Raw genomic sequence first — 12,219 nt, forward strand, 5'->3', positions numbered from 1 at the left:
TTGTTCCATCATGGGGGAAATGCTACACACACACACACACACACACACACACACACACACAAAACCTCATGATGGAATTTTTTTGTCTACTTTGCATGAAAATCAGGACAGAATTGTAGGCACTCCAGAGTAGGATTGGGGAAGATACTTCCTATAATTCATTTATTCATTAAGCATTATTGAGCATTTATCTGGAGTACCAAGGATTCAATGAGTTCTAGTATATATTTTAAAAGAGAAGACCTTTCAAATCACCACATATATAAGTGATTATTTACATCACATGCTTATAAATGCAGGAAACTTTGTTTAGAATAACCAAATTTCAGAGTGTAAAGTTCAAATTCTATGTCAATTTTGTTTAAAGTGTTTAATAGCCAAAAGTGCTCCCTGTTTTCTAAACTCTAAGGCAGCCAGAGTAGCGTCATTTACTGAACGTCATCTTCTGACAATTAAATCATCTAAAACAGAAGCCAGGTGGTAATTCTCAGGAATAGTTCTCATCTTGTTTATGTCATGTAGGCTACCTAATAAATGACTCCACATATTTACATGTCCAGTTTACATATCTTATTTATTCCTTATCTCCAGGAAGAATCACTCTCTTTTGGCACAGTAAAATAAAGACCAGCAGTGGATAAGGAAAAAGGGAAATGTGTATTTTAAGGAGATAATGTGGCTCCCTGAACCCCAAAGTAGTTCTTGTGTCTGTGGATGGATAGTAATTATTGCTACAGTGAAAAAAGATTTAACATCAATCATATTGCTTTATTTCTCGTTTGTAGCTGCAAGTACTATGAAAGTTTGTTCACATAAATAAGGAGATGGGGAAAAGAGGAGTTTCCTATGTATTTGTTTTTACTAGTGATTAATCAACATTTAAAAATATTGTTTTGATCAATTGTAGAAGAGTAATCATTGCAAAGATGACTCAAATGAGAAGAAATTTTTTAACACTTTATAACTTATGTTAGTCTCAATGTTGATAGCCTGTTTGTGAGATTGTTTTACAAGATGTTACCATTAGGGGAAATGGGTAAAGGTTTTACAGAATCTTTTTTGCATTGTTTATTACAACTACATGCAAACATATAATTATCTCAAAATAAAAAGTCTAGTTTAACAAAACATGATCACCAAAGAGTTGTGTATTCAAAATGTTTTCAGCTGAGAACCAGATAACCAACTAGACTCTGAAAAAATATATGTATGTTACATTAGCATAAAATGCTATAGAAGTGAAATGGAAGCACAAATTTAAAGAGAAAAAAGCAAAATGAATTCTTGCCCAATGTTTAAAAAGTACTTGACCACGATTTTATTTTAAATAAATGATGGTGATTTTCCAATTGGTATGGTACTGAGAAGACACTTAGAAAAGTAAATTTTAGATTTGTTTTTAAATGATAGCAATTTAAAATAAAATTTCTATGTCCCAAATTACTTTCTTTGCTACTATTAAACCTATTATTAGATGTTTAGGTGTTACTCTAAGAATTTGTGAAGGGTTGCTGAGTTTTTCGAGTCTCTTTACAGGTACAAGAGAAAACAGTAAGTTTGAAGAACACTGCTGTGGCCATGCAAAGCACACCCATTTCTAAGTGTGTGCAGGCCTTTAACAGCACTGAACCCTGCCATCTGCCAGTTCTTCCACTCTGGAATGCTCTCCTGTGTCTGCCAAGGAAACTCCTGCTTATCCTTCAATTCCCATCTTGAGCCTCAGCCCCCCTGGGAACTCTTCCTTAATGCTTTTAGGCACTTTCCCTTCCATGCTCCTGCCTAACTTCATGTGTGGTGCCATCACATAGTATTACAAATCTGTATTACATAACTGTCTCCCAATCATGCTGTGCATCCCTAAGGGCAGACTGTTTTCATTATTCTATCTATGGCATTGCCACAAAGCACATTCAAGTTTTTCTCTGAATGGATGAATGATCATGAATAGGGTATCCAAAGCTTATAAAAGGGCTGGTTTATGACTAATTTAAGTGTTCTGTTTTTAAAGATATGTTTTCAATTCAGGTATTGTTTACCATGGTCAAAAATGTTCAAACCACTGAACCTTAAAGCTCAAGAACATCTCGCTCATTCATCCACCTATAAAAAGATTCTTCTTTGTGTTAACACAGCATTGAAAGCACAAAATCATATGAAAGGGCAGAAATGATGGTGACGGCAAATCAAGATGACAAATATTACCTTGGCCTTTCCACATAGTGACTTAAGACACTGATAGTCAGAAATTGGATTCAATCTTCAAACTTTCAGGCTAGTATGCTTATCTGCTAGGTTACTCAGCAGACCCTAAAAATTTAGGGCCTTTACATGCTGACACAAACAGAAAATCCCATCTTGAGTCTCAAAAAGGATCTGTTTAGAAAATTCTGAATGTCTTCCTCTATCATGTTATACCAGCTGTCTTTACTACTCTACACCTGATTTTAGTCAATACAGTTCCTTTGCTTAATCAGTTATGATTGAACAAGAAAAAATAAATAAGAATACAATTTCCTATTGAGTCAGATCTGTGAGCTGTTCAGTCTAGTCTTTTACTTCTGAAAAGCACATTAATAATCACGTTGTAAGGGATTTCTCAAAGGACTAAGAATAAAATATAAATATCCCTTGCTTCTTTTGCAATTCCATTATAAGTCAGTGATTCATGGGACAATTTAAGCATTTCTTGAAACCATTTAAATTTAATACTTTTACTCATCTATACCTTCATCCAATGAGCACTCACAGAGCACCTGCTATATGCAAAGTACCTTGCTTATTTATAGAGATCACAGATGTCTACCAGATTTTTCCAGTTTTTACATGCAGTCAGGTGTGTGTGTGTGTAATTCTATGGAATTTTATCACATGTATGCATTTGTGTAATCACCACCACTATCAAGATACAGAGCTGTTTTCTCACTATTAACATGTCCCACCTGCTATCCTTTAGGTCGCATGAACATCTATACTCTTCTCAACCTCCAACCATGCATTGCCTCCTCATTTTTAAACCCTGGAAACCACTAGTTGGTTAAATAAAGACAGATGCACATGTATGTTTATTGTGGCACTGTTCACAGTAACAAAGACTTGGAACCAATGCAAATGTCCATCAATGATAGACTGGATAAAGAAAATGTGGCACATATACACCATGAAATACTATGCAGTCATAAGAAAGTACGAGTTCATGTCCTTTGTAGGGACATGGATGAAGCTGGGAACCATCATTCTCAGCAAACTAACACAAGATCAGAAAACAAAACACTGCATGTTCTCACTCATAAGTGGGAGTTGAAAAATGACAACACATGGACACAGGGAGGGGAACATCACACACAGAGGTCTGTTTGGGGGTTGAGAAGCTAGGGGTAGGACAGCATTAGGAGAAATACCTAATGTAGATGACAGGGTGATGGAAACAGCAAACTGTCATGGCACGTGTATAACTATGTAACAAACCTGCATGTTCTGCACATGTACCCCAGAACTTAAAGTATCTAACTGAAATTTTTGTTTGTGTGTTTTGCTGTTGGGTTTTGAGAGTTCTGTAGCTCTGTATATCTTCTAAATAAAGTCAAGGGCCAGATTTGTGTTTTGCAAATATTTTCTTTCTATTCATCTTGTTTGCAGTTTATAAAATATCTAGAACCTGTGGTTTGATACCTTTTGTTGGTTTGCAAGATTCTCAGCCATTATCTCTTTGAATATTGTTTCTGCCCACAATTTGTTTCTCTTCTTCTAGAACTCCAATTTACAATAAAAATTTTTCATGGAGTCTTAAATCTTTTCTAAGATATATTCTATATTTTCCCAGCACATTCTTCCTTGGAGCTTCAATTTGTAAATTTTCTACAATGGTCTAGTTCTTAAATTTTTCTTCTGTTTATACACCCATCTATTAATTTCTTAATTTTGCTTACTGGTATCTACTTTTAGTTCTAAAATTTCCACTTGATTCACTAGTAGAGATTCCACTTCTCTGAAGAAACTATGCATTTTCACCTATTTTTACACATGAATAATAATGAAAGCCAGTGTCCAATAATGCCAATACCTGGATAATTTTTGCCTGTATATGATTTGCTTTGTTTATCATCATTTGACCCTGTCTCCTGAAATAATTGATTTTTTATTGATTCCTAGACATTGTGCATGAACAATTGTAGAAGCTTTTGATGATGTCTTTCTCCGAAGAATATTTAACTTTCTTTGCTACGTAGTTAGAATACAGGCAGATAAACTTCCTCCAAACAGGAATTTAGAGTGTTTCAGGAGGAAACATAAATATTCTAGAAGACAACATTGGAAAAACTCTTCTAGATATTGGCTTAGGCAAAGAGTTCATAACCAAGTACCCAAAAGCAAATGCAACAAAAACAAAGAAAAATAGATGGGATACATATCAAAACCACAATGAGATACCACATTACTCTTGCAAGAATGGCTATAATCAAAATATCAAAAAATAATAGATGTTGATGTGGATGTGGTGAAAAGGGAATACTTACACACTTTTGGTAGGAATGTAAACTAGCACAACTACTTTGGAAAACAGTATGGAGATTCCTTAAGCACTAAAAGTAGATCTACTATTTGATCCAGCAATCCCATTGCTGGGTATCTACCCAAAGGAAAAGAAGTCACTATGTGGAAAAAAAAAAAAAAACCCTTACACATGCATGTTTACAGCAGCACAATTTGCTATTGCAAAATGATGGAACCAGCCCAAATGTCCATCAATCAATGAGTGAATAAAGAAAATGTGCAAGCATCCAAAAGATAACCAGTGTTGTAGACTGGGGAAGGAGGAAGATGAACACTGTGTTAGTGATAGACAAACAACAAACAAACAAAAAAGGTTGCTGTTCAAGGGTGAACGAGAACATGAAAACCCAAGGAGTGAATTAGATTGAGATCAGCCATAAAAAGGAACAAAATAATGGCATTTGCAGCAAGCAGGATGGAGTTGGAGACCATTATTCTAAGTGAAGTAATTCAGAAAAAGGAAAACCAAATATCATATGTTATCACTTATAAATTAGGAGCTAAACTATTAGGATGTAAAGACATAAGAATGAAACAATGGACTTTAGGGACTCAGGATGAAGGGTGGAAGCAGGGCAAGGGATAAAAGACCAGCGTACACTGGTACAGTGTACACTGCTTGGGTGATGGGTGCACCAAAGTCTCAGAAGTCACCACTAAGAAACTTGTCCATGTGACCAAACACCACTGTTCCCCCCAACACTATTGAAATGTTTTAAAAAGCGTGTTTCAGGCTGGATCATAGGCTTTGGGTAAGCTGTACTACTTTTGTTTACCCTTGCACAGAGGGTGTCTCAGAGCCCCTCCTCCTAAACAAGGCCTCAACTCCCAATTTTGTCTCTTCTGTTATGACACTCTTAAAATCACTGTTTGGCTTTTTAATCTCTTAGAAGTTATTTTCTATTTATTTTCTTGCCCAGTGGCCCTAAGAGTGTAAGTTTAGTAGCTAACAAATATCGTAAAAGAAATTACAAGCAGAAAATCAGGCTCCCTTTTTCTTATTTCCATTTCTCTAGGATCCTGATCCCTCAAGTCTTGGTTGCCCTGAAAACCTGAACTCTAATTTTTGTCCCAGTAGTGAGACCAAAGCAAGCTCGAGGCTGCTGCTCTCTGCTCTGTCTTTATGTCTTCCACTGATAATCTGGCAATTTCCCTGAAAGCAAAAAGACTGAGTTATACGTGAGACCCACTTCAACACATTTTTCTTCCTTTTGGGATTGGACTCTTCATGTCCTTGTTGCCTTAGCCAATTTGATACAATCAAATAAATAATTTTTAAAGTATTTTATTCATTTTTTATAGTTGAATGAGTCTTGGCAATGCCCAATTCTAATAAAGTTAGAAAACATTCAAATGCTATGTCCCTGCCCAACAATTCTTAACAAGAAGTCAAGATTTTTCTCTATAAGGAGATAATTTTTTAAGGTCTTTTAACCAAATAGATTCAGTTCCTATTGAGAGACCCGGGCCTCACAAAAGCCACTGCTGTGTAAACCTTGCTGTCAGGAACTCTGCAGACATACACCAGAAAGGTTATTTTTGGTGATTCGAGTATGCACCAAGTTGGAGATATTTTCCTACAGTGTTATATACTCACCTCTGCTACTGTTGCTTTTGATAAGCATAGCTCAAAACACCCATATTTACTAATAGATGAATTATAGGAATATGACTTTCTAGTCCACCCATTGCTACCAGGAAGGTTAGAATGACCCAATTAGCTTTCATCTGGAAAGCACAGGGGTGTCTCCCGATAACCTGACCATCTTGGAAATGGATGACTAAAATCTTCTGCCCCTTTCTGTAACTGTATCAAAAATCCTTTAGAACTTTTCCTGAAACCAACAGCCATGAAGTGCAGTCTTGCAGTCCATAACTTACAAATTTGTTTTCTGACAGGCCCAACAAAATGTCTCATCCCACCCAGAAACCTCTCTTTCCCTAGTTTTTCACTTGTGGTAATTGTAGATAAATCTGAATGCCTTCTTTGGTTTATACTGGATGCCTGGAAATATCAGGTCCTTACTTGAAGAACCAGGCAATACGTTATCAACACACGCAATGCTCTTGCCTTGGTAGCCCCAGGCCAGCACTAACATCACAAATTTCTGATTTCTCATGTACCAAGAACTAGAAATATAGTTTAGAGATAAAAGAACTGCAGGACTCTAAATCTGAATCAGATTCCTTAGAGCCAATGAAACCCAGCTATGCATGCTGGCAGAGCATGTAATTTGGATCCTTACATGTTTAACTTGTTACACATATATGTGTATATATACATCTGCATATATCTCCATTTTCTGGTATATATACCCCTTTTGGATCTGAACCGGATTCACTCCGTGGACTTTCATGTTCTCATTCACACTTGAACAGCAACCTTTTGTTTGTTTGTTTGTTGGTCTTTCACTAACACATTGCTCATCTTCCTCCTTCCCCAATCTGTAACACTGGTTATCTTTTGGATACTTGCTCATATTTTTCTTTTATTGTCAATTCAATAAGTTCTAGACTTCACTATTACCAGGTGTCCGACCTATACAGCATTGTGTTCTCTTCCTTTAATTTATTCCTCTCTGCTTCTTATTTGATTGTGAGGAAGATCACCTTTGCAGTACCTTTTAAAAATCATTTATAAAATTCTTTCCAGTCTGTCTAATCATTCTCTTTCCAACACAAAATATTACTCTCTATTATGGTAACTTATTTTAAAATAAATTTTTATAGAATGCTATCTAATACTTTTTGGAAATGTATACTAATTATGTTCAATAATTACTTTTTATCCATATGTTTATAAAACGAATGTAATCACTCTTATTGCTTGGTCAATAGGACTTCCCTTTATAATAATAAGACATCATAAAGGGATTGTCTTTCTTAAGTGTTCAGTACTTGCACTTGGGGTTAAGGTATTCACCCTTTTCCCTGGTGAGAGCAGGTAAGCCCCGCCTCCTGAATTTCCCAGGATTTCCTCAGGAGCTCACAACATATAAGAAGCCTGCCAGTTTTCCAGAAGAGTCATCGCTATAAAGCAGGTTTCACAGGCCAGCCACCTTCTTGATATTTTGATAGTTCCCCGCTTGGGGCTCTTCAAGACTTAAAATGAATCTTAGTCTATGCCAGTAATTTATTTGCATCTGAATTAGATTCAGTCTAGAACATCCTGGGCATTTGCCAGTCTGCTTTAATCCCTCTTACTTGTCTATATTGAAACATTTTGACAAGCTCTACCAAGAGCCATTATCAATGCAAAGCAGTTAATTCACTGATTAAATTTACTTTCTCTCTTTCTTTTCTCCAAACTTACTTTTGCAAGCTTCCTTCAGGCCTCTTTGTTTTTTCTTACCATGTGTGGTCTTCATTTCACTTACCCAGGTGAGTGACAGCATCCTTGTCCCAAGGCCAGGTGGCAGCACCTGCAAGTTCTTCCCGCACGGAGCTGGCAAAGTAGATGTTGAGGAAGTGAGTACTGTTCAGCCGCAGGGCCTCCTTCAGCTCCTTCACACTCATGTATGCCCTAGAGAGCATGCAAGATGAGAAAATGTCACAGCAAGGAATTGGTACTTAGAGAATAGCAGAGCCAGACCGAATCAGACTCTAATGGCACATTTAGCCAGCATTACCTTTGGGTAGAACATGAGGCAGAGACCAGCCTGTTATGAAGACCAGAAGAAAAGGCACTGATACACATTTGAAATACTTATCCCAAATAAATAGTTTACTGACTTATTAAAACACTAAACAATGCTTGTATGAATACTCCATATTTGACATCATACTCAATTCTCCACCCTGCACCCAGATTACTTCTTCAAGGTAAATCTCATACTACAGATTTGTTGCCTTGAGAATTATCCTCAGGCCACAGTGAAGGCAGCCTTCCAACTCTCAGTTTCTTGTTCTTTCCATCACACTGCATGATCCTTGAAGTCCAGTTTAATCTCTTTTTCAGCATATGCCTACTTCAATCATTATTTCTTAAAAGAAAAAGGGAAATAGAGGATAGAAAACATAAAAGGATAAAACAAGATGAGTTAAAAGCAGGGAAGGACCTAATAAAGCTTCTGCAAAGAATGGCAATTGTATAGACATCTCTCTTTCTAGTCACTTAATCCATAAAAACTCTACCCTATTCCTATTACTTTATGACACTTACCAAGTATCTTTATTGGTGACCTTGAAAGCACTATACAATATTATGTTTGCATTGATGCACAGAACAAAAGGTCTATTAAAAACACATGTCTTGTGGCTTATAAAAAGGGAAACAAACATTTGGTCTCTTTATAAATTCATGTATAGTCAAAGACCTTTAGCTTCTCAGCATCAGTGAAACTTAAAACTTTACCATAAGCAAATGGAGCCTTGCTATTCTCACTGAAGTGTTATTTTAAAGAGTAACTCAACCAGAGATCAATGGCCACTTAGACTTGCTAGATGCTCACCACAATGGCCATAGTCTGTCATTCCAGAGATAGGAATGTTCCTATCAAGCGTCAGCTGGGCAGACAGCCTGACAACATAGGTTGGAAATTTCCTTTACAGATTATGCTTTGTTGCTGCTATTCTGGTAGACAAGCAGCAGACACTGAAAATTACCACCCCAGAAGCTCATGTGAAGACAGCATGACCCTTCCCCTCTAGCTTTCTCTGCCTCCCAATTGTTGATGCCATCTATTTCATCCAAGTGTAGGATGTGCTGGCAAGGACCACCTGAGAAAGAGCTACCCCAAAGATGGTTTATTTTTTGGAACAGTACCAAAAACAGGAATAAACAGAAAGAAAAAAAAACGATCTTGCTTTAGAACCAAAGATGCTTAGGAGAAAGAATTTTTAAAATACCATTTTTTACTGACTCAAAATACCTTGGAAAACTAGCTCTCAGCCGCAAGAAATCATCCAAACTCCATGAGGTGACATCATATGTGATCAGAGGGATAGTTCTGCTGCTTTCCTGAAGACACAGTGTTTTTTGAGTTGTTGCCTGGTTTTCCTGAGAAATTAGTTACATTATCTTTAATTTTCTCCATTATTAGAAATAACTATGACTTCCTTTATTCATAAATTGATGATTTGTGAGTGATGATGATATTAAGTGAGTCTTCAACATGGAGATGTTTCCATAGGCCAGAAGAAAGAGAGAGAAGGGAAGAGAAAATAAAATAAAATAAAATAAATGAAAAGAAAAAGAAAGAGAAGAAAAGAAAAGAAGGGGGACAAGAGAATCAGTGATTGAGGATTGGCTTAGCTCAGGGTACCAAGGAAGAAAAGCCACACATTTCTCTGTTCCTATTCTTGTGTTCCAATTACAATTGGGAGTTGGTAACTTGACAGCTTTTTCTCTCTTCTCCTCAGGCACTTCTCCAACCTCCCTGCTCCCAGCATGGCCTACTTGGGCTATCTGTGTGTTACTGGCTTCTTTGCCTGCCATCTACCAGTCTTGAACACCATCCTCCCTTCCTCCCTCAACCCAGCAGTTCCACTAATTTCTCTTGAGCACTTTCCAAAGGGCCTCCTCCTCTACCACCAACCTCATTAGCTGGTTCTCCTCATCTCCATTTTATTACTCACCCAATCCTTTCTCTGGCCATAAACTACCCTTCCAGATGACAGTATTTATGTCACGCTGGTGGCAAACCATGTGTGGTTGCTCAGACTCCTGTACTTCCCAGAGATACAGATATATGTTGTCAAGTAAAAGGTAGAGAATTTTAAAAAGCTAGAGTCATTAATTGAATTGATAGAGGAAACTTATTTTGCTGGAAACAAAGACTACTATCCAGATTTTTTTTCTAAATCAACAAGAATAAACATGTAGAGGTGGTATGTCTGCTTTGCATGCGGAATGCTCTGTCTGCTACAACACAGGTAACCACTTCAAAACTTAATCAGAGCTAATGAAGGTACACGTCTTAGCTTCTCAACCAAAATGACCAGAACCTTGTTCATCAGCTTAGGATGGGAAAAAAATGGATATTATTTTCAAATTCAAAGCTTAGCACCTGGTTTCAGAAATTATTAACAGATAGACTTGCCATTCAAATTAGCTCAATTTTCAAGCAAAGGTAAAATGCCATACATAAATGCAGTAAAATGCATAAGGAGCACGTCTTGACCAGAACTTTGTATTAAAAGGGGATGAACTGCATTAATCTGCTTAATTTCTGCCAGGATCTACCTTTTCTCATACTCTCTATGCTGTAGTTAAGGATACTTACCTACATGTCTCCCTAAAGGACTCAGAGTGATCAAAGTTATGTTATGGTTTTTATAAAAATTGTCTCAAAAACAGGCTGTCCTCGAGGCTGACATATCAAGCTGTTCTTCCCCATTGCTCAAGTTTCTCAGTGCTGACATCCCCTGCAAAGAATGCATAACTGCTTGACCATTCTATGACTGTCATCTATAATGGCAATTAGCCATTACTGAGTTTCCAGTCCACCATGTTTCATTGCCTACCAGCCTTAGTGCATTCTCTCTGGCTTCTGTCATGCCCCTGACAGCTGGTTCTCCAGCCACATCCCAGTATCTAAATTACACACAACCTTTAACTACTGCTTAGTTCCCAACTAAATAAAGTAAAAGTGTAGGAAAAGTGATTCTCTGTGCTGTAGTTTATTAGTCAGTTAAATAACCTCATTGTAGATTGATAGAAATTATTCAGGGGCCATGTAATCCCAGCACTTTGGGAGTCTGAAGCAGGTGGATCACTAGGTCAAGAGATCGAGACCATCCTGGTCAACATGGTGAAACCCCGTCTCTACTAAAAAAATACAAAAAATTAGCTGGGCATGGTGGTGCATGCCTGTAATCCCAGCTACTCAGGAGGCTGAGGCAGGAGAATTGGTGGAGGTTGCGGTGAGCCGAGATCGCGCCACTGCACTCCAGCCTGGGTAACAAAAGCGAAACTCCGTCTCAAAAAAAAAAAAAAGAAAGAAAGAAAGAAAGAAATCATTCAGGAAGGAAGCCAGAAATAAGAAAAAGATCCTGAGCTGTCTGCTGTCTGAAGGAAGCTGAGTCAGCATCAAAAATTGGCATGCAGAAAACAAGACATAAAGGATGGATGTGCACCTTGAGACTGGGACCCAGTTAGAGCAAACCCACCGCAGAGGAGGAGCCTGACCACACTCCACAGTTGATAAGGCAGCCACCTGGAGAATGAAAACAGATACCACAAGGACCTTCATACAATTCCCCTCACAGAAGCAATGGGTGCCACATGGACATTTGGGTTTGGTTAAACCTAAAGCTTCCTGTCATTACTGTAAAACATGGTTCTCTATCCAAAATATGCAGAAGGGTCCCCTGCCACCCCAACCCCTATCCACTCTCCCACTATGTCTCTTCCTTCTAGTGAATATCACCTTCTACCTGCTCCCCCAACCTGTTGACTGGGCCCACACCTTGGAACTTCTGGGCGCCCAGAAACACCAACTAGTATTCTCTAGGCTGCTCATTGCAAACTCAAACACATAGTTTTTTCTGTTCCTGTGACATTCCTTTTGCTCTTAGGTGTATGGCACTCTACTCATTCCCATATGGTCCCCATTTCCTTTCCTTTTTCTGTTTTCTGGTTACTCCATAAAGGCCTCCAGCACCTGGCTCCTGGGCTCTCCCCTTATTTCACCTCCTACCATTTCCTGAGGAACATCAACATTTGTG

General features: G+C 37.8%; 1 protein-coding gene across 2 annotated transcripts in view; it reads right to left on the reverse strand.

Annotated features, from left to right (window-relative positions):
* PAPPA2 (pappalysin 2) overlaps positions 1-12,219 on the reverse strand; it is a 283,586-nt gene that overhangs the window by 156,897 nt on the left and 114,470 nt on the right. For both annotated transcript variants that reach the window (XM_054247490.2, XM_078356258.1), the window contains one exon: positions 7,929-8,074. In XM_054247490.2, coding sequence (XP_054103465.2) covers positions 7,929-8,074 — 146 coding nt within the window. The remainder of the gene's footprint in view (positions 1-7,928; positions 8,075-12,219) is intronic.

This window comes from Callithrix jacchus, chromosome 18 (genome assembly GCF_049354715.1).
Source record: "Callithrix jacchus isolate 240 chromosome 18, calJac240_pri, whole genome shotgun sequence".
Lineage (NCBI taxonomy): Eukaryota > Metazoa > Chordata > Mammalia > Primates > Cebidae > Callithrix > Callithrix jacchus.